Here is a 21,876-nt window from a genome sequence, read left to right as displayed (position 1 = left end):
AACCTTCACCCTGAGCGGTCTTTGCCTCTGCTGTTTCTGCCCTCTCTCAGAACTATGCCTTGTGAAATGCCCCTGGCAACCCTCTGTGCAGAGCCTTGGCTTTGGCCTTGGGTGTTATCATTGGCTCTGCCCTGGGCAGCAACTTGGCCTAAGTCCTGGGGTCTCCTGGGACTTGGAGCTGTTGCACAACCCAGTCAGCTCAAGGACCACAGCCATTTCCTCAGCTGAAATGGAGCAGGTCAACCTTGCCTGCGCAGCTAGCTGTAGGGCCAGGCACACAAAGGCTCCCTGCTGGTGTAGGCCCCTGAGAGCACCCAGAGGGAGCACCTGGTAAGGGGCTGTGTGTCTTGGGACCATGACAAGTGGGTGCTGCCTGGCCACACTGCTTTCCCTGGAGGCCCATGCCAGTGCTTGGCATGTGGCATCTTTTGTCAGTCAAGCCTCATCACTGTGCTAATAATTTCACCCAAACAGGAGCTCAGGCCCTTCTGGGAATGACTGGTGGTCGTTCTGTGGCACTGGGGATTGAACCCGAGGCCTTCCCACTGAGCTACATCCTCTGGCCTTTTAGAAAATTATTTTTTACATTTTGAGATGTGCCCAGACGGGGATCCCAACTTTTGATTCTCTTGCCTCAGCCCCTCAGTGATGAGATGACAGGCCCGTATCAGCAACTGGTCTACTTCCCTTTTGGGAAGCAGCTGTTTACAAAACAAGCCATGAGGAAGTTACAGATCTGAAGAAAGACCCTGTCATCTTCATCCCCTTTCTAGTTCCCCTTGGGGCCCCACTGCGTTAGGTCTCGGGAGGCGCTGCTCATTCTAGGAAGAGGGCAGTACAGCAGGTAGGGGCGGTGGAGACCGGGCGCACTCCATGCAGGGCGCCAGTCTCGGGACGCCGCGGGGAAAGGGGCGCAGCTAGGGACGCGGGATGGCGTGCCAAGGAGCTGCGGGTCACATGGCCCGCGGGGGTGCACACGGGTTCCGGAAGCCAAAAAACGACCCCCACCTGTGGGTCGCTCCGCAAGTTGCAGGGTGGAAACCCAGTGGGGAGCCACGCTCCTCCGGCGCCGACGTGGGGGCTCTAGGCACGTCAAGGGCGCAGCCCCGAGATCGTGGCCCGTGCAGAGCACCGTGAGATACACGATGCGGCAAAGAGTGCGAGCGCCGTGTAGAACCGCAGCCGCGCCTCCCCCAATCCCTCGGCTTCCAGGCCTGAGTGGGACCGGCCGGGCTGCGCCTAGGGGTCGGACCGTGAAGCTTCACGTGCGCGACGCCAGTGCGCATGCGTCGAAGCCGCGCCTGCGCAGTCGCGGCACGGGGGGGGGTGCAGAGCTGCTCGGCGGCGCCGGCGCCGGCGCCGGTCCGGGTGACCATGGGGCCGCGGGCGGCGGGAACGCTGGGGCCCAGGTAGCGGCGGGCCGCGGGCTCGGCCCGGCATGTGGACGCCCCAGTGTGGCGGTGAGTGCGCGGCCTAGGGGTCCGCGGCCCTGCCCACCTGCGGGGACGCCACCGCTGTCCCCAGAGTGGGCCGGGCAGGACCGGGCGCGGTGGGCCGGGGCCGAGGACGGCGCAGGGCTGGGGCCGGGGCTGGAGCGAGTCGGCTGAGGGCGGGGCGGGGGCGGCGGCCCGGAGTCTGTCGGGGGCCCGAGTCGCCGGGGCTCAGGCGCGGGCTCGCTCTCGGCAGGGAACCCAGTGCCGGGCCCGGATAGGGCGGCGTGGACACAGTGGCCCCGGTTGGAGACCTGGAGCCTGAGAGCCCCGCTTCCTCCGTGGTTTACGCAGAAGGGGCCCGGGGCCCGAGGGCAGGTGGCAGGTGCAGCACTCTCTCCGAGGGCCCCCCCTCAGCTCCTGCGTGGCACCTGCTGGGCTTAGCCACTAGAGCCGGGTCTTCAGGCCCTGCTGCTGGGCCCGGGCGGGACCAGGCCGGGTCTGGACTGCGCGGGATCTCCCAGCCGCGGGAGCCGCGTGCCCCTTCATCCCGGAGCAGTGGAGCAGCTTTTGGCTTGAATTCTCCCTGACTAGTTACTTTTCCCTTGTTTTGCAACCCCACACTGTTTTAGTTCAGAACGTATTTATTCTTCCTGGCTCTTGAGGGAACGCTTTTCAAAACTTACCCATTTGGTTTGCCTGTCACTGCTGGCCTGGGACTGACAGGCTTGCCTTAGGAAGTTAAGTTACTTATTTTCACATCAGGCTAGGTGACACAGGAAGGGCCCTGCTTTCCCTGCCCCTTGCCTTCGTCAGCCTCTGGGGACTCTGTGCTCCCAGACTTCTGTGAGGGACCTGTCTTCAGCGGCTTGAGGCCACCGCCTGCATTAGTCAGGTTTCCCTTGTGGTTACCAGACAATGCCTGACACCCACACCCTCAGTGGGAGCAGGGGAGGTTTTTTGGCTTGAGAGCCCAGTCCTTGCTGGCTCTGAGGCAAGAACACGGAGGTGGAGGCGGAAGGGCAGTGGAGCAGGGGACAGAGAGCCCCAAGGCCACACCCGAGCTCTCTCTGCGTTCTCCAGAAGCTTCCCCAGCCCCACATCCCACCCGTATCCAGGCTGTGGGGGCATCAGCAGGGGCAACCCTTGTGTCACACAGTAACTTCTTTTGGGGCGGCCCTTGAACGGTTCTGTTTTTCTTCAGCCCTTCTGTGCGTTTATGTTGCTAAAAACAATCAGCAGTGCTGCTGTGCAGGCTTGGGTCTGCCGCAGGCAGTGAGCTACATCCCAACCCTTTACCTTTGGTCTTCTTATTTGGAGACAGAGTCTCCTTCAATTACTCAGACTGGCTTTGAAATTGCAATCCTACTGTTTAAGCCTCCTAAGTAGCTGAGTGACAGCCTAGCCGTGCACCACTGCGCTGGTCTCTCATTTAGTTCCTGTGGAGACAATTGCAGTAAGCCCTCAGGTTTTTCCTTCATAAGTGCTCACCAGGTGGCCTCCCAGGCAGCCTGAGACACAAGCTGGAGCACGGAATGTAGCACCTGCCCCAGCACCTGTGAAGAGGGGGTGATGCTCAAAATGAGCTTGTGATGAATGACACAGAATGAGGCGCTGAGTTTAGTTCCCTTGGAAAATGAGGAACAGGTGGTTTCCAAGGTAGTGAGAGCTTGCCTGCATGGAGGCACCACAGGAAGGGGACCTCGCCCAGTTTCAGGAGGGGATGATGGGGCAAAGGGCAGGATGGGAGGCTGTGGTCCTTCCACATCTGTCATCAGTCACCATGTGGCTCCTCCTTCCTAGACAAGGAGTTGCTTTGTCACCCAGGATCCTGTGTCTTAGTTTGTGCTGGTGAGGGGACCCAGCCTCATCACCCAGTGCATGGGGACCTGATGTCCTCTGCTGGGAGGCCAAGTGGTATTTGGAGACACTGCCTTCAAATCTGTGTCTCCAGCCAGGCTGCACAGAACATTTCATAAGCCTCTCTGGGTTGCCATGCTGTTGTGTGGCTGAGGAGGTAAGCTGGGCATTCAGTAGGCACCAAGTATGTTACAGTCCAGGCGACTGAGGAAGTTGGTCCTTTCCCCATTCTGTCACTAAATTGTATTTCCATTGACTTTTTCAAGTATTTATTAAGAGCATGCATGGGAACTCATATGTATTGTGTTTACATTTCTCTAGCTTTTGTTCAGATCTGTTGTAGACGTATTTATTGACATGATGCCATTTTTCCTCTGTGTTTTGTATGAGTTTGTTTTGGTTTTGGTTTTTTGAGTCAAAGTTTCTCTGTGTAGTTCAGGCTTATGTTGAACTCATTACGTAGCCCAGGTTGGCCTTAAACTCACAGCAATCCTCCTGCCTCAGCCTTCCAAGTGCTGGAATTGTCAGTGGATGCCACCTTGCCCAGCTTGTATGAATTTTTCGTTATTTTGTTTTGTTCCCCAGTTTTGTTTCTCAGTACTTGGGACTGAACTTGGTGCTCAACCATTGAGCTATATCCATCGTCCTTTTTATTCTTCCATAAAATGTTCTGGCCTAGCCAGGCCTGGTCGCACACACCTATAATTCCAGCACTCGGGAGGCTAAGGTAGGAGGGTGGTTGTGGGTTGCAAAGTGAGCTCAAGGCCAACCTGAAATGCAGAGTAAGACCGTGTCTCAGAAAGCTAAAAATCAAATAAAATGTTCTGGCCTCAAACTTGCAATTCTCCTGCCTCAGATCCTGAGTAGCTGGGATTACAGATGTGTATCAGCACAACCTGCATATGTGAGTTCTTCATAAAACTTCGTAACTATGCTGCAGTGCTTTTTCCTGGAAGAGTTCCATAATGCAAAAAGCCTTTTGTACAATAAGTTTGTGTTCTAGGAAATTTGAATGCACTTAGATGGAATTAAAATTGTATCCTTGTAAAATGGCTAGCAGCCAGGCATGGTGGCACATGAGGCAGGAGGATCCTTGCAGGTTTGAGACCTGTCTGGCCTACAAAGTAAGCTAAACACCAGCCTGAACTGCATAGTGAGACCTTGTCTCGGAACAAAAGAAGAAAAAAAGTAAAATGGTTAGCATTGCTTAGGCTGGGGATGTAGCTCAGTGGTGAGTGCTCACCCAGCATGCTTGAGACCCCCTGGGGGGAGTCCAGCGCTAGCACCCAAAGGGAAAAAAGTTAACACACTCAATGAGTTAAATGTGAATTTTGATTCGCAGTTGTCAGAAATACACTGTGGAGATAGCTTAGGTAGGCTGATTTTAATGTTTGGTATGGCAATTTTATGAATTAGCTCACTGCTTCAGCATTAACTTAGTCTTTGCAGGTGAACATTATCCGAGCCCTTAGGTTATAAACCAGTAGTGACACAGCTGAGCAGCCAGGCAGTGCTGGGTTTTGCTCTCATCCTGGCACTGGGTCACATGCTGTGGACCAGTCACAGCTCTGCGAGGCTGTCCTTTAGTCACTTATGCAACAAAGTCCCTGAAAGCCCGGAGAACAGGGTTCAGAGGTTGAGTGCACAGAGGTGCCTCAGAGGAGGCAACAGCCCCACATCCCCTCTGTTCCTGGCATGTGTACCTCTCCATCTCTGCGTGTGTAAGATCCTATGTAATGAGGTGGCAAACACACTTCCCTGAGTTCTGGGGGCCCTCCACTGGCTGAACCCAGTGATGGGATATGGCTTATGGCCTACTGGTTAGAAAGAAGCTCATGGCAAAGCTGGGGGTAGTGGTGATTCACATCTGTAATCTCAGCCCCCTAGGAAGCTGAGCCAGGAAGCTTTCAAGTGTGAGCCTAGTTTACTCAGTGTAGCAACTTCATGAGACCCTGTCTCAAGGGGAAAAAAGAAAAAGAATCACAGGCTACACACTGGGCTGCAACTGCATCTAGTGTCTGTAGCCCTCCCGAGGTCTGACATGACCTCAGGGTGTGTCAGAACTGAACTGAGGCAGGGGCTCCAAGGAGCTTGTGTGGGGGTAGACTCCCACAGCTGAGATCAACCTCTACGTTGTGAGTGTATAGCAAGAGAAACTGAGCCTGAGGAGGAGCTGGTTTCCTGCTGTGATGTCACTGTAAATGGATTAGGAAACATCTGGTGGATTGGTGGAGCACAGTGGGTGTGTCTGTACGTGACTGACACGTGGGCTGTGAACTGAGGCGGACGGACCCTTCCCAAGTGTTGGTGGTACCAACCAATAGGCTTTCGACTGAATGGGATAAAAAGGGAAAGAAGGAAGTCTGGGCTACGTTCCTTTGGAGGAGCTCCAGTTTCCACCATCATCTTGGGACGTCCACCTGCAGTTCCTTTAGGCTTCCAGTGCGGACTCTTGTGCTTTCCAGCAGGGACTCACACCAGATTGCAGTGAGCATCGGTCCTCTGACCTCCAACTGGGTCCTCAGCTCTCCAACATGCACACAGTCCTGACTCAGCAGCCACTGTGAGCATATTTATTGTAAGTATCTATATGTATGTGCATATATTTCATATTAAATGTCTTCTCCTAGTGGACTCTTAACTGATACACATTAATCCCAGAGAAGTGGGATTGCTGCCGTGGTGCTGCCTGATTCAGAACCCTTTGGAATGGTTTGCAGGAAGAATGTGGAAAGGTGTGGAGATCCCAGCTGTGGAAAATGCTGTGAACAGAATTTGACAGGAGAGTCTGGTCAGAGCTCTAAAGACATAGATGCTAACAGTAACGGCCAGTGAAGAGCAGCCTCAGGCGGCCGCTGGGTATGGGTCTGTCATCCCAGCACTCAGAAGTCCAGGCAGGACTGCTGTAAGCTTAAGGCCGGCCTGGGTTACACAGTAAATTTGAGGCCAGCCTGAAAAACATAGTAAGACCTACCTAAAACCAAAACTCATAGCAGCAGCTGGGCTCAGGAGATGTCAAATGGAAACAACAGCTCCACTAGCCGTTGGATTCCAGACCCTGCCTGTTACGTGTTGGCAAAAATTTGTCTACATTTTGCTCATGTCCTGAGACTTTGCAGGAGACTTGAGATTAAGGACGGTGGGCTAATTGATCTAATGGAGGAAATCTCATGATAACCTACTGCTGAGGCTGTGGTATGGTATTATTGGTAGATTTTAGCCAAAAATATGTTGAAAATTGAGCAAAGAGTGCTTGAGAGGCTGAAGCAGGAGGATTGTTGCAAGTTCAAGACCAGCCTGGGCTACAAAGTGAACTCAAGGCCAGCCAAGGCTGCATAGTGAGTTTAAACCCAGTTTGGACTATATAGTGAGACCCTGTCTCAAAAAAAAAAAAAAAAAAAAAAAATCTGGACTATATGATGGGTTCAAGACCAACCTGAGCTACACAGTGAGATTCTTTCTCAAAAACAACAAAAAAAGCCACCAAATATCTTACAACAGGACAATAGAAAAGTGGCTTGAAGACATCATAGGAAGCAGCAATACTTCACCCAAATTTCAAAGGCTCAAAGTTGCAAACATGACTTTGCTTTAAGAAGAAAGCTCCAGCTTGGAGTTTGTGACCCACACCTATAACCCCAGCATTCACCTGTAACCCCAGCATTTGGGAGGCTGAGGCAGGAGGTTTGCTACAAGTTGAAGGCCAGCATGAACTACATAGTGAAACCCCATCTCCAAAACAAAGCAAAGAAGAAGAAAGCTCCTGGGCACCTTGCTGGAACAGAATGCCAGCCCGGGGCATTGATTCCTAGGGATTTAGTTCACAGAGCTCAGCCCTCCAGGTACCTAGAGGCCCCTGCAACCATGGTGTGTAAGGGTCTGGCCACTGCTGGTGCTGGTGGGAGACCCTGGTGCCATCCACATGGTGTTGGTTTTATGCCTGCCCCAAGGTTTCACAAGGCCTAGGGAGCCAGGCAGGGTGCCCCTGAGAAGGCCATGTGCAAAGCTGTGAGTGTAAAGCCAAAAGTGTGGTGGAGACCCCAGGAACTTGGATCATCCGAGGAAAGCCTCAAAGAGTGAGCAAAGCCAGCCCAAGAGAGATGCCGCAAGGGCTGCAGCCGCATGCAGCGCCATAGGGACAGGCTGCCCGATCCCTCGGGCTCACCTCTCACTGCTTGCCTTGCCTGCGGTTCATGGGACCATGGGATTTAATGTCTGCTCTGCTGGGCTTTGATCTTGCTTGGGTCCATTGATTCCTCCCAACCTGTTCCTCCATTTGGAGTGGGAATGTGGGTCCATTGTCTGTCACCAGTTTAGCTTTTCTAAAATATTTACAGGGGCTCACAGCCAAGAATTTGCCTGAAGCCTCATGAGGTTTTGGACTTTTGGACTATGCTGGACTTTGGTGACTTGTTGAGATGAATTAAGTTCACTTTGCATAAAGAGGTGTGCATGAGTCTTTTGGGGCCAGGGCCAGAATGTTATGATGTATACTTAGGTGTCCCCCAGAGCCTCGTGTGATTACAGTGTTGCTTGTGGAAGGTGGCTGAATTATAGCTGGCTCCGTGGTAAAAGGAGTGGCCTGCTCTCTGGAGGTGAGGCCTAGAAAGTTGCAGCTCTGCTCCCAACCCCTCTTCATGCTCTGCTACTGGGTCACAGGTCACCCGGTAGGACTCCTTGGGAACCCTTCCACTCTGTCGTCCTGCCATGGAGCAGGCCAGCTCTGTATGAAAACCGTGTGTAAGATAAGCCTCTCCTTTAGTTGTGTGTTTAGTCGCAGCGATGTGCAAAGGATGTGTGTGAACAGTTTCTCCTGTCAGGGTGGTGGGGCTCACCTGTGATCCTAGCACTTGGGAGACTCAGGCAGGAGGAATACAAGTGTAAGATTTTGTTCTTTCCATTTTTTTGTTGTTTTTAAAGTTCTGTTAGATCCTTTATGTTTCTACATGAGCCTTAGTATCTGCTTGTCCATCCATGTGGGAAGCTGCTTGGATTCTGTTGGTTCGGGTGGAATCTGGTGGGGTTCGAGAACTAAGGTCCAGTCCCCAGTGAGCAGTGGTCTCCGTCCCTGCCATCTCCCTTCTGGTCCTACAGGTCTGGCTGCTTTCCTCAGATGCTCACTGCATGCTTTCATGGCTGCCTTGAGCACTGCTGCAGTCTCAGTTTTCTGCTGTCTGCTTGCTGCTTTGGGAAAGAGCTGATTTTGCAGATTGTGTCTGGCTCCTGCACACTTACTAGTGAACTCACTTGCTAGATACACTCACTCTTCTGTAGATTCTTGACTTTCCACATGGAAAGTGAGGAAGTGCAGGTACAGTTTTACTCAAGCATCCTCCGTCCTCCTGCTTCTGTGTGAGTCACATGGTGCTGCCCAAGCTGGAGCTGCGGCATGTCGGGGGCACAGTGGTCACAGCACATGTCCTAGGGCCCCTGTTTTCCTTGAGTGTTGAACTGCTTGCCCAGCCTCAGATTCCTCCTGTGGGCCTCCTGTGCCCTCTGCCTCTGGTTCCCTGGGGAGACAGAGGAATCGGCAGCTTGGCAGCTAGGTAAGGGTCAGCACTGCGAGAGACTTGCCTGGTCCCAGGTGCACCCTCCCTCCTGCCCTCCGTCCCCGTCCTGGTCTTATTGTATCAGTGAAGACCAGAGGCAGTAACTTGGGCTTCACAGCCGTGTACCATGGGAGCTGGCGGCGTGCTCTGGCGCCTCTTCTTGGCAACCGGTCAGACCCAGCCCATGGCCCATGGCCATAGCCACTAGATGGACACTTAGCCTGTGTGCCCGTCCTCCCCAGTGCCTTGCCAGGAGGATGCTGGCTTTGTTCTGGGTCCCATCTCTGCAGGTGACTGCAGCTCCCAAGCGCTTGCTTGGTGGTTGCCTCCATTTCTCCCCAGGGCAGGACAGGCTCCTAGAGGCCGAGGTGTGGCTTGGATGAGCAGCACCAGTCACCTGCCCTGGCCGTGGCACTGAGCCTGTGTCTCCTTGTTGGTCTCCTGTCTGCCATTGACTGGGGTTGCATTGACATAGCCCTTCTCGTCTCTTGGTTGAAAGTGGTTCATTAATTTTAGTTTCTCCCTAAACCCTACTCTTCATTCTTATTTTTGTTTATCTGTTTTGTGAGACAGAGAGTCACTGTGTAAGCCAGGCTATCCTTGAACTCACAGCAGTCCTCCTACCTCTGCTCCCGAGTGCTGGCATTACAGGCGTGTTTGCTTGCTTGCCTATTTATTTATTGTAAGGGAGGAAAAGTTTATTTTGTAGCTCATGGTTTGTAGAGGGCTTCGTCTGTAGTTGGCCAGCTCCAAGCAGGGCAGGGCAGCTTGGCAGAGGAGAAATAAATAGTTCATGTGGCAGGCAGGGGGCAGCAAGCAGCAGCCGTGTTTACTTTTTCAGGAGTCCGTTTCCCTGACCTCTGCTTTCCTCAAGCTCATTCTCTCCCATTTGTAACTGTGTGTCCTGTGCTGGGCTCAGGACTCCTCATCGTCATCCCCTTTGTGCTTGGCCTGCCCAATATTCGCATCTTGGCCTCTGAGAGAGAGAAGGAGAGAGTGTGTGTGTCCACTGAGGCACACTTTACTCTGCCTCAGCCAAGGAGAGTGTCCTTGTGCTGACCCAATGCTCACTCTGATGCTGAGCTCTGGTTGGGGTGATTTTCTTTGTTTGACTTTGGTCCTTGCCCAGCTCCATGTGTCATGGTGACATGAGTCTCTGGGATTTATAGCATCTCCTTTTTTATTTATTTTTTTGTTTTTTCATGGCAGGGTTTCACTAGGTAGCCCAGGCTGGCCTTTGAATGTACAGCAATCCTCCTGCCTCAGCCTCCTAAGTTCTGGGATCACAGGCATGCGTCACATTACCAGCCTGTAGTCCTCTCTGAGGCCTGACCAGCTCCATCTGGGGCTTTCTGCCTCTGTGCTGGGTGCCTGAATCTCACACCTACTAGTTCAGGCTGACGCAGATCTGTCTGCTGCTTCCTGGGCTGAGTACTCGGGAGCTTGCACAGTCCTCCTGTGAATGAATGGTGCCTCCCGAGTCAAGCGCTCCTATCTGGATTGCTGCACCCTGTCCCTAGCGAGCCCAGGTCCCAGCTTGCAGTGGCCGTGCACACCCCTGCCCCCATGTTGCTTTTACCCGTGGACTTTTACCTCTCTTCATTTGTCCCAAAACCATTGGTGGAATCCAAGTTCTGCAATATCTTTGGGGTGGAAACAGTCTGTTTGCAAAGCTCTTGGCTAAATTGAACTTTGGCTGTCTGTCCTTGGCAAGGTGGGTGTGTGCTGGGGTGCCTGGGGCTAGGTCCCCACCTGGAGCCCAGTGACAAGTGCACAGTGCTGTGGCATGTACAGGGTCCCTGTTCCGCGTGCACTGACTTCTTTGTTTTGCTGCATCAAGGCAGCAGTGTCTTTCTAACAGAAGTTCTCACCCAGCGCCTGTGGAAATGGAGCAGGAGAAGGTGCACATGAGCAAGGAGCCAGGCCCAGACACGGCCGCTTATGGCTGTCCCGCGTGCCAGGGGGAGGAGAGCTGGAGCTGCAGACACCCGGTCCGGGGCCGGGCCAAGTCCCGCAGCCTGTCGGCTTCGCCTGCCCTGGGCAGCACCAAGGAGTTCAGGTGGGCACTACTCTGTCCTTGTGTGTGTCCTGCCTGAGGGAGCGCCAGGCAGGGCCCAAGGGCCCATGTGCCACCTGCAGGGCCATGCCGTATTTCAGAGGTCCTTCGAAAGTCTGAGGCTGTTTTTTAATTTGTGGCATAGTCTCACTACGTAGCCCAGGCTGGGCTTGAACTTATGACACTGCCTCGGCCTCTGAAATGCTGCTTCCTGGTGTGCTTCACCATTCCCCGTATCAGCACGGACCCACCTGGGCAGAGCCCACACTGACTCAGCATCAGACTCAGTGAGGAGAGCAGGCGACCTGTGCAGCCTGGTGGGCGAGTAGGCAGGGAGGTATGCAGCCCGGCCTGGGGCTTCTGGCTATCACGTGCAGGGCCATGCACCTGCCACCTGACTACCCAGCTGGCCCACACCTGCAGTTGTCCAGGGTCACCCATGCAGCAGCCCTGAGGTTCGGGAGTCACCTGACAACATGTGGCTCTGATGGCTCTGTGGCTTCTGGCATACCACTCTCATCAGTGGTGACATTAAAAGTGGTGATTCCCAGACGGAAGTTTGCAGTGTTGCCTCCAGAGCAAGTTATATTTATAAAGTGCAAGAGGATTTTTGGTGAAAACAGTTTAAAAGCAAGTAGCCCTGTCACTGAGTTACAGCTGGGCAACATCAACGTGGAGTCAGGTTGCTCGGGGCAGTCATTGGACAGCAGCTGCATACTGAAAATGTCCAGGAAAGAACCTTTAAAGCTTGCATCATGAGGAATCAAGAGATGTTTGCCGAGATAAACTCTTAACTTGATTTAAGCTTTATGCAGAGTTGGTGCATATCAAGTGTCACGTGGTACCCCATCAGTAGCACAGCTGGCATGTTTTTGTGTACCAGCTAAAAAAGCAAGGGTGGGCTGGGGCGATAGCTCAGAGGTACAGCACCCATGTCACCCATGGGAGTGAGCCATCTCCCTGGGTCGTAGGCTTCAGGCGGAATTTCTTCTTCTGTAATATATTTTCTCATGAGTTTTCAAAGACTTGGTTGAATAGATCTAATGTGTGCTTATCCAGAAAGGCCCACGGCAGCTGGACGACTGCCCTGGTGTCTGTGGCCCTGCTGCCCAGCCCAGACTCTGGCCCATGAGATGCCTTGGGCCAGAGAGCCCTTCCAGGGGCCAGGATGATGAGGACATGGTTGCTATGGTGAGCTGGGGCTCCTGGGCTGGCAGTCTTGGTGCTGCCTTGGCCCTTGCCAGGTTGGCACTGACGGTAGGGTCCCCAGGCTGCAGGCCTGTGCATATGTGGCTGGCTTGAGTTGCTTTGCAGTCATTGGAATAGTCAGGCTGTTGTAAGGAGCACACATTTCCCTTGTGATTTAATGTGAAGGATTTAGGAGTGGTGTCTGAGGCCTCAGACCAACTGAAGCACAGAGCCCTCAGCCACGTTCTGCAGGGCTGGCCTGAGCCCACGTCCCTGTGGTTCGGGATCCGTATTCTGCAGCTCCACATGTCTGGCCGTGCAGGACAGTGGGCTGGATCTATGAGACTGGAGCCAGTACTGCTCCAGTTGCCCCACCCCCAGGTCTGTGTTTGTCACTGCCACTCCTCAATCTGACGCAGCCCTGCTGTGCCCCATAGGAGGACACGCTCTCTCCATGGACCGTGCCCAGTGACCACGTTTGGACCAAAGGCCTGTGTGCTGCAAAACCCCCAGACCATTATGTGAGTAGCATTTTCCTCAGCCCCCTGCTTTTGGGTGCCTGGGTGGGCCCCATATGCTTGCTTCTCCTTGACTCTGTGCCATGGACACTTGGCTGCTGAATGCCTAGGATGGGGCCCACGTGGGCTTTGGCCTGCACGGGTGAGTGGCGTCCACGTGAGGGATGAGGGTGCTCTCTGTAGCAGCAGGCACGGGGCTGATGCCTCATCCTGTGGGAACACATGGCTTCTCTTGATGGCCTCCAAGCAGAGGGATGTTAGTTGGCCTCTTAGTTGTTTGAAAGATTTTGTGCACGCTCGATTTTCATCTTGGTTTTGCGGTCCTGGGGACGAAGCCTGGGGCCTCAGCACTCAGGTGTGTGACTGCCAGTCCCTGGGCACTGCCTCTCTTGCCCCATGTTGCACATGGTGGTGTGGCAGTGCTTGCATTTTCTGAGGGGATCCTCCGAGGTGATCGGATGTTCTTGCTTCTGTCTACAACTGGCAATACCCTCACCACCCCCTCCAGGGACATTGGTGCCAGCGGGTTCCCTTGCAGGGGCAGAGCACATAACTTTTGGTGGCTTACCTGCAACCCTTGGCAGGCAGTGGTGTGACTGATCCCCAGGTACCAGCTCTGGGTAGCCAGGCGGGGACACGGGTGAAATGCAGCGAAGCGTGGCATGAGGTGACACCTCCCGCACTTCAGGCCTGGGCTGACTGGTGTTAGTGCTTTGAGGGGAGCCTTCCAGCTCTGGAAGTGCAGGAAGGGACTGCTGCCCAGGGAGGCAGGCAGGGGGAAGAGTCGGACGCTGGTCCTACTCCCATTTAGACACCCAGGCCCTGCCCCTACGTGCACTCTGCTGTTCTCATAGCCTCAAAGTCCACCTGGCCCTGGCCCTTACCCTCTGCTGCTCTCCCTCCTGGGGACCCAGCTGCCTCCTCTTCACCCAGCTGCCCTGCCACCCTGCAGCTCACTTGTATGCAGTGCAAAGGTCCCATCCAACCTCCTGCCCTCATTATCCTCAGCTTCTGTGGCCAGGCACAGGGTTGCTGCCAGGTTTAAGTCTCTGACTCCCTGGTGCGCTTGGGGCCAGGTGCTTCCAAGCCATTCCTAGAAGCTGGCAGCCCAGCACCTTCCTGCCAAGGCCTTCTGCCCCCCTTAACCCCAGCCCCTGCCCTCCTGTGCGTATCTGGGAGACAGAACTCTGATCCAGCCCTGTCTGTAGCCCCATCCCTGCCTCCTTCAGCTGGATGGGGCCTTGTGTGGAACTGGCCCCACACGCACCCCACGTCACATAGGAGGACAGGTGAAGAGGTGAACTCTGAGTAGTTTTATTTCTAGCTTCACTGGCAGGGGTGCAGGTCACGTGGCCCCAGGTTCCCTCAAAGCTGTCCAGGTAGGCTGTAGCCACACCACCACACCCACCACCCTGGGTGCCTGGCTGGACAGCACCACCCTGCTGTGCAGGTTACCGGAGCAGGAAGTTGAGGAACTGGTTTGTGGTCACCTCCTGGGTGGCCAGGTGGACCGCCTCCTGCAGGCTTGGGCCCAGTGGAGGGGCGAAGGAGTGCCCCTGCCTCTTTCACCTGCCACCCTTTCACCTGGTGGCTTGAGCACCAGCCCCTCCCATGGGTGGAGCCACCAGTTCCAGTTCCGCAGGCCCAGTGGGGCCCGGCGGGGTAGAGGGTGAGGCCATGGGTAGCCCAAGTGGGTGTTTCTCTCTCTTTCTGTCCTGTTAGGTAGGCAGTTGAGCAGAAGGGTATTTTCATTTTTATAACTTGAGCAAGCTGTTTTGGTTCAGCTTCTGTACGTCCTTTGCTGAGTCTGATCAGCGCACCTGGCTATTAGTCCGCAGTGTGGGCCTTGGCTCCACATAGACGCAGGGCCGGGCGCCGTCCGGCGGGACAGGGCGGTGTGTGTTTCTGTCCTCCACAGTGGAGTGGCCCGGGATGCTGAGGACACTGCTGGCTCCTCAGAGGTGGTGGCCACCTCCAGAGCTGCATGAGTGACGGGGTGGGTGGGGCAGAGCAGTGCCATGGGTGGCCCCTCGGCTCCCAGTAGTACCTGGAAAGGGTGAGTGTTGGGTTGGTGTCTGGGCGGCTTGTTGGGCAGGGCAGGGCAGGGCAGGCACTTGCTGCCAGCAGGAGCCCCCCATGCTCCCAAGAAGCTGCTGTGGCAAGCAGTGACTGCAGCAGCCTCCCCATCCGGCGCACAGCCTGGAAGGGGCCCTTCTGTGGCCAGCACTGTGGTCTCAAGCGAGCCAGGGATCGGGGCTATGTGGATGAAGCCCTGGGACAGGCACGGGGCAGGCAGAGCAGGATGCTGTGCACACATTTGGGTGCTCCTGGGACTCAGAGTGACAGGGACCACAGCTGGCAAGGCCCTGGCCTTGGGCGAAATACCCCTGCCCCTTGCTGGAGTCCACATGCAGCTGCTTCAGAGTCTGAGGCCTGAGCAGGCTCTGTGCCAATGACCCCCATGGCCATGGAGGCCTGGAGCTGGCACTTGCAGGACTGCCCCTAACTTTGAACCAGTGGTTTCTACTGGAAAAATCAAGTCTCACCTAAGTTCCCATGCTGGCTTTGCAAGGTACGATCACGTGTCCTCACGTCTGGGCTTGGCAGCCCTCAGGGGCCTGCGCTGCTGGGTTTCTCCTGAACTCCACATAGCCCTTGCTCCAGAGGGGTCCCTGGCAGTGTGGGACTAAACCTTGGCATGCACAGGCCTGGAGGCGGGCAGTGGGTGTGGGCAGGGCCCATGATGGAGCAGCTGGGGTACCCCAGCTGTTGGTTTGGCAGGTGGGACTCCCCAACTGCAGGCTGCAGGACTTCTTCCTCCCCACATCACAGCCTTGTCCTCTGGGAAAGGGAGGCTGTTGGTGCCAGCTGTCCTCCCCTCTCAGGCACATCCAGGACCCTGCGAGCCAGCGGTTGACGTGGAACAAGTCCCCAAAGAGTGTGCTCGTCATCAAGAAGATTCGTGATGCCAGCCTATTACAGCCCTTCAAGGAGCTCTGCATGTACCTCATGGAGGTGCGGTGGCACGGGGCATGTGGGGGGGTGACCTGCGAGGTGTGGGGTCCCTGCGCCTGAAGCAGGGCTTGAGACTGCTGATGCACATATGCCGTATGGCACCCATGAAGACACAACCAGGGAGGCCCAGCAGGGGCCAGGCCAGGAAACAGGCAGGTACAGGGACAGGAGCCCAGGGGCCCCGCCGCCATGGTGAGCCCACTCCTGAGGCCGCCACCTGGTGTGAGCCTCGTGGCCTTGGTCCCTCGGTGCCCTCTCAGCACCGCTGCGGGGATGTCTCGCCGTCGGCTCTGTGCTGCTGGCTCAAACCTGCCCCCACAGCCGAAAGAACGAGTCCCTTCAGCTCATGGTGTCTAGGACTGCAGACCAGTGTGCTGCTTGAACAGGGACAAGTGAGGCATGGTAGGTCCATGCACTTGGCAGTGGGGAATGGACAGGAGACGCTGCTGAGCAGTCGAGGCCCTGGCCCTGCATCTCCCAAAAATTCTTCCTCTGAGTGCGCTAGGCAGACCCGTTTTGGGTGGATGGAGGAGATGTGTGGGCCATCAGGCATGGGGCACAGTTTCCCAGATTAAGGAGGGCTTAGCGGGCAGGGACTACTGTGGGCACCTGGTCCTGGAGGCACCGCTGCTAGCTACTCATTCCTACCAGTCCCAAGGATCCGCCTTGCTGGCCTGGCACCGTGCAGAAACAGCAATGTGTCTTCCAGTCTCCTCAGAAACTACAGGATCCAGCTGTGGCTGCTCCCGCCACCCTGTTCTAAGCCGATGCTGCACCCTGAGGACCTGGGGCCCAATGGAGGCTGCCTTGCTCAGTGTCCTTTGCCTGCAGGAGAATGGCATGATCGTGTATGTGGAGAAGAAGGTGCTAGAGGACCCTGCCATCGAGAGTGATGACAACTTTGGACCAGTGAAGAAGAAATTCTGCACCTTCCGGGAAGGTAAGGCACAACTGCTTGACCCTCTCTGGTTGGGGCTGAAAAGCCCCGTGGCTCTGATGCTCTGTCGGCTTCCTGTGCAGATTACGACGACATTTCCAACCAGATTGACTTCATCATCTGCCTGGGTGGAGATGGGACCCTGCTGTATGCCTCCTCGCTGTTCCAGGTGAGGCGTGGCCACTGGGGCACACAGGCCCACTTCCTTCTCTCAGGGCGATGTCCTGGCCCAGGGCTCATGGGAGCCATTACCCTTAGGTCCTGGGCAACCCCTACTCCGGATCCCACCCCTGGGCCCACTCAGCCCCACAGCATCCCAGATGCGCACAGCCCCCTTGGCAGGTCTGCAGGAGGGCCGTCCTAGGGTCTCTGCATGGTGGTGTGGACCCCACCTGACTGTTCCCCCCACCTCCCCACAGGGCAGTGTGCCTCCTGTTATGGCCTTCCACCTGGGCTCGCTGGGCTTCCTGACCCCGTTCACCTTTGAGAGCTTCCAGTCACAGCTGACCCAGGTGATCGAAGGTGCGTTGGGGTTCAGAGCCCGTGGCACCGGTGTGCAACGGCCCTCCAGGGTCTGCTTGGCATTTGTAGCCATTTTGTTAACCATACATAGAGCAGCATTTCCCAAGTTTCAAAATGGAGACATTTATGCCAGCTGAGATGGCCTGTCAACCTGGCACTCAGGTGGCTGAGGCAGGGGGGTCACCATGAGTTCAAGGTCACTCTGGGCTATGGAGAGTTAAAGGCCAGGCTGAGCTACATAGTGAGACCCTGTCTCAACAGAAAACAGAAAGATTTGGGGATTTCTGAAAATTTGGATGGCTCAGCACCACCTCACCCAGAGGATTTGGGCTGGACCAGGTCTGAGGTACAGCAGAGGCAGCTGGTTCTTGTGACTGTGCTTAGGAGTGGCATAGGGAGTCTCAGTCCCCTCACCCCGCACGCCCTGTATCCCTCTGGCCCACAGGGAATGCGGCCGTTGTGCTCCGGAGCCGGCTGAAGGTCAGGGTGGTGAAGGAGCCCCGCACCAAGAAGCTGGCCGAGCACAATGGACTTGGCGAGAGCGGGAACGGGTTGCCCAGCCCCCAGCTGGAGGGCGGGAAGCAAGCCCTGCAGTACCAGGTCAGTGCCACCCTGGGCACCACCTCTGCCCCTGACCTTCCCACCAGCCCCTCTAAGCATTGTTCCCTCCAGGTCCTGAATGAGGTGGTGATCGACAGGGGCCCCTCCTCCTACCTATCCAACGTGGATGTCTACCTAGATGGACACCTCATCACCACTGTGCAGGGTGACGGTAAGGCCCGGCACTGCCTGGGGCCCTATGTCTGGCAGGCCGAGAGTGACACCTGCCTCTGTCCCCATCAGGAGTGATTGTGTCCACCCCAACGGGCAGCACGGCGTACGCGGCTGCAGCCGGTGCCTCCATGATCCACCCCAACGTACCCGCCATCATGATCACGCCCATCTGCCCGCACTCGCTGTCCTTCCGGCCCATCGTGGTCCCTGCGGGGGTGGAGCTGAAGGTCAGAGCTGGTCCCTGTCCTTCCTGCTGAGTCCCAGGGCCACCATGGGCTGGCCCACAGCCCTGAACCCACATGGTACCCAGTCAGATGGGATGGTGCTGCACCTCTGCCCTTGGACCTTAGGGCACAGGTGGGGATGCCTCAGGGCCCAGGTGGGGAGAAACCTCTGCCCAGGCTGCCCTAGCCCCTGGGCTCCCACCTGGTGCTCTTTCCAAATTGCCCCGCCCCCACTCACACCCCAACCTGCCCAGGACCCACCCCCGTCCCCTCTCGGCCTGTCAGATCATGCTGTCACCAGAAGCCAGGAACACTGCGTGGGTGTCCTTGGATGGACGGAAGCGGCAGGAGATACGCCATGGAGACAGGTATGGGCAGCCGGCTAGGGCCAGGGGCGTGTGGGTGGCAGAGGTGCCTAGGGTATAGGGGAGGAGGCTGGGGGCTGCAGCGGCCCCTCTCACTGGTCCTCGTGCCCCTTTGGCCAGCTGTGCTGGCCTTGGCTTGGTGGCCTCTGTGGGAGTTGTCAGCCACAGTGTGGGTCCCAGCTCCGGCTCCTCTGCAGCATCACCATCACTACCTCCTGCTACCCGCTCCCCTCCATCTGTGTCCGTGACCCCGTGAGCGACTGGTTTGAGAGCCTGGCACAGTGTCTGCACTGGAACGTGCGAAAGAAGCAGGCGCACTTCGAGGAAGAAGAGGAGGCGGCCGAGGGTGTGGAGGAGAGCTAAGAGGCTCCGTGGGTGCCTGGGCTTCAAGCTGCAGCGGGCCAGGGCTTGGGCCACCTTTTGCGATCAGATGAGCTTTTTAACATTTTTAAATCTGAGTTTTTACATTTCTGATGAGGCAGAGTGAGCCTAAGCAGTGAGTCCTGGCTGCCCTGGAGCAGGGCCCTCACTGCTGCAGTCTGGGGTCCCACGATGATAACAGGCTAGGCTTTCCCAGCCCGGGGGCTCGGCCCCCACATTCCTTCCCCGGGTGGCAGTGGCTCCCCGGGGTGTCGTAGAGGCTGTGCGCTCTTTGGAGGCTCTTTCCCACCGTCTGAAGTGCTTATGTACATATTTTCTTGTACACACTTGTGGAACTGGGGCAAGGGACCCACCCATGTCCCTGTTTACACTGTGTCCAGGAGGCAGCTGCTCCACGGCGGAGACCCTGCAGCGGACCTGCTGCCTGCTGGGACGGGTGATGAGGACACGAGCGGGGTGGGGGGCCGCTGGGGCTCCCTGTCTACACCGCCATTGGCTCCGTTTGTGGGTTTTCATCTTTGCTGCTGAGCTGGTGACAGCAGGAAGATGGGGCACCCTTCCTGGCTGTACCCTGAAGGGCACATGTGGGCGGAGCCTGAGCACCTCCTTCTCCATGCGTCCTTGCTGCCTGTGATCCCAGCTACTCAGAAGGCTGAGGCAGGAGGAGCACAAGTTCAAGGCCTGCCCTTGTACCTCAGTGAGACTTCGTCTCAAAATGAAAAATGAAAAGGGCTGGGGATGTGGCTCAGGCCCATGCCCCATCTCCAGCCCCCCAGGTCCTGACCCCAGCCAGGCACCGGGACTCAGAGGTTGGGCCGTCCTTGCCTGCCTGTTGCCCAGCAGGGCGTGGCCTGCCTGTCTTGACAAGAGTGGGTGATGACCAAGCTGTCCTCAGCTGTCCTCATCAGCTCCTCCTGGGCTGCGTGAGAACCCTTGGGCTTTTGAAGTAAATTCTTAATGTTTCATATTGTTAATACCTTGGAAATTTGTTAACTGTTACTGAAAGCCTTAGTACTATTTTTAGATCCTTTCAATAAAAAAAAACTTATAAAAAAATAGTTCAGTTTTAGATCTACTTTCTCCCAGCTTTTGTTAACTGTCCCAGGACCCAGGTTCTGCAGGTACCATCCCCGACGCTCAGACTCTCGGCCCCTCACTGTGGGCCAGTGCACCCCCAGGGGGACCTGCAGCCCTTTCAGGGGCCAGGTGAGAATGCCAAGTGGGCCAGAGTCCCCTGGCCCCAGGAAAGGGCACAGACTTCTGTGACCATGCCCATGGGCACAGCACTGGGAGCACTGAGTACCGTGTGTGTGCACGCTAGGGATGCCGGGGTGACTCGGGGACAGCCCCACACTGCAGCCCAGGCAGTGCCCAGCCTGTCTCTCCAGCCCTTCTTAGCCCAGCTGGGAACCAGCGCCTGTCACCCTCCTAGCCCTCCCTGGCCACATGTGAGAAACAGGATGTTGATGGCCAGCAGCCCTAGGTTGGTGCCACTAGGACCTAGGCTGCTGCTGACTGCATGGGGCAGCTGGTAGCCTGGTCATGCGAGGCCCGGGGCTTCCTGTGTGGGAAGCAGCATCGTGTCCCAGATGTGGTCCCCCGTGGCCACCGGTGCACTGGCTACTCTGCTATGCTCCTGCCTGGGCCTGCAGCCCCTTAGAATCCCAGACTAGCCGGCCAGAGTCAGATGCCTGTACCCAGGTCCAGTCCTCGGCAAAAGCCATTGGTGTCACCCTCCACCCCTTGGGGATTGAGGACCTTGGGGACACAGATGTGGCTAGAGGCCCCCAGCTTGGGTGAGCGATGTCCCCTCCGGTGTAGACCACTGGACCAGGACAGACCCTTTCCCCAGGGCCCTAGGCACTGCTGTCCTCACTGTCCCCCAGGAAAGGCAACTGCAGGCCCCAGGGACAGATGGACCTGAAGCCAGAGGGTGTGGGGGCTATGGGTTCTCGGGCTGCTCCCAAGAGGATGGGCCCAGCTGTATGGTCTTGGCACCTGTCCCTGCTGCTCAGCACTCTGGGTCCATTGAAGAGAGTGAGGCACTGGGCCTGGCTGGGCTCCTCTGCCTCTGTACCTTCTGCTCAGTCCTGTTTCTTTTTTTTTTTTTTTTGTCCGGTACTGGGGATTGAACTCACAATCTTGCACTTGCCAGACAGGTGCTTATGCTGCTGAGCTAAATCCCCAGCCTGTCTTCTACTTTCTGTGCTTTCCCTTCCAAGTTTTTTTTGTTTTTGTTTTTGTTTTTTTTTTGGTACCAAGAATGGAACTCAGAACCTCATATTTGCCAGGCAAGTGCTGTGCCACTGAGCTATATCCCTAGCAACCCCCACCTTTTTTTTTGTGTGTGTGTGTATTTTTACCGGTACCGGGGCTCGAACTCACGACCACAGGCTTGCAAGGCAGGCGCTTATGCTGCTGAGTTAAAATCCCCAGCCCCAAGCCCCACCTTTTTCATTGTATTTTTTTTTTTTTTTTTCTGGTATCAGGGGAATCAAACTCATGACCTCCCACTTGCCAGGCAGGTACTTATGCCACCGAGCTAAATCCCCAGCCCCTGTATTTTTAAATGTATTCTTATATTGATGGATTGATTGTCTTTTTGAAACAGGGTCTTGCTGTATTCAGGCTGCTTGAGCTCACTTTGTAGCCCAGGTTGGTCACAAACTTGCAAAGATCCCCCTGCCTCAGCCTCTTGAGTGCTGGGATTACAGGCGTGCCCCACCACGCCCAATTGTTTTTATATTTTTTTGACACAAGGTCTTAGTATGCAGTTTAGGGTGGCCTTGAAATTACTATGGAGCTCAGATTGGCGTTGAACTCATGGAGATCCTCCTGCCTCAGCCTCTGAGTACTGGCATCATAAGCATGCACCACCACACCCAGCCCTCCAGGCTGCTGTTAAGGGAACTTTAACAGTCACAGCTCCTCTCTGAGTCCAGCACCTGGGCCAGCCAAAGCAGAGTGTGCAGGGTTGTCCCCACTCTACCAGGGAGCTGCCATTTTGTCAAAAGATGCTGAGCGCTTCATCCCCTCCCCCGATCTGATCGAAGCTCA

The 21,876-nt window shown here is 55.9% G+C and overlaps 1 protein-coding gene across 8 annotated transcripts; it reads left to right on the top strand.

Moving 5' to 3' along the window:
- Window positions 1-855: 855 nt before the first annotated feature.
- Nadk (NAD kinase) lies at window positions 856-19,877 on the top strand. Of its 8 annotated transcripts, none has more exons than XM_063235294.1 (13): window positions 1,322-1,460; window positions 5,759-5,868; window positions 10,680-10,898; window positions 12,521-12,604; window positions 15,487-15,616; window positions 16,448-16,556; window positions 16,637-16,722; window positions 16,973-17,075; window positions 17,521-17,675; window positions 17,748-17,847; window positions 17,919-18,076; window positions 18,328-18,441; window positions 18,559-19,877. In XM_063235294.1, exons 3-13 carry the CDS (start codon window positions 10,726-10,728, stop codon window positions 18,799-18,801), a joined length of 1,455 nt encoding a protein of 484 aa, XP_063091364.1. In that variant the 5' UTR covers window positions 1,322-1,460; window positions 5,759-5,868; window positions 10,680-10,725; the 3' UTR covers window positions 18,802-19,877. The 8 variants fall into 8 exon arrangements, with proteins under 8 accessions (XP_063091360.1, XP_063091361.1, XP_063091362.1 ...); XM_063235295.1 differs by having other exon boundaries at window positions 1,323-1,460; window positions 5,756-5,868; XM_063235290.1 differs by lacking the exon at window positions 5,759-5,868 and having other exon boundaries at window positions 856-1,460; window positions 10,684-10,898; window positions 18,359-18,441; window positions 18,636-19,877.
- Window positions 19,878-21,876: the final 1,999 nt, after the last annotated feature.

The sequence above is a fragment of the Cavia porcellus genome, unplaced genomic scaffold (genome assembly GCF_034190915.1).
Source record: "Cavia porcellus strain 051 isolate PalLab524CR breed Dunkin Hartley unplaced genomic scaffold, mCavPor4.1 scaffold_25, whole genome shotgun sequence".
Taxonomy (NCBI): Eukaryota; Metazoa; Chordata; class Mammalia; order Rodentia; family Caviidae; genus Cavia; species Cavia porcellus.
Note: the sequence above shows the minus strand (reverse complement) of the source record. Positions and strands in the feature narration are given on the sequence as shown.

What these genes read in the sequence shown, in the direction of transcription:
- Nadk (XM_063235289.1), top strand. Translation starts at nt 1,146, where the DNA reads ATGCGGCAAAGAGTGCGAGCGCCGTGTAGAACCGCAGCCGCGCCTCCC. An exon ending in GCTGACCCAGGTGATCGAAG is followed by an intron (nt 17,076 to 17,520) that starts GTGCGTTGGGGT and finishes TCTGGCCCACAG; the next exon opens with GGAATGCGGCCGTTGTGCTC. An exon ending in CTGCGGGGGTGGAGCTGAAG is followed by an intron (nt 18,077 to 18,327) that starts GTCAGAGCTGGT and finishes CAACCTGCCCAG; the next exon opens with GACCCACCCCCGTCCCCTCT.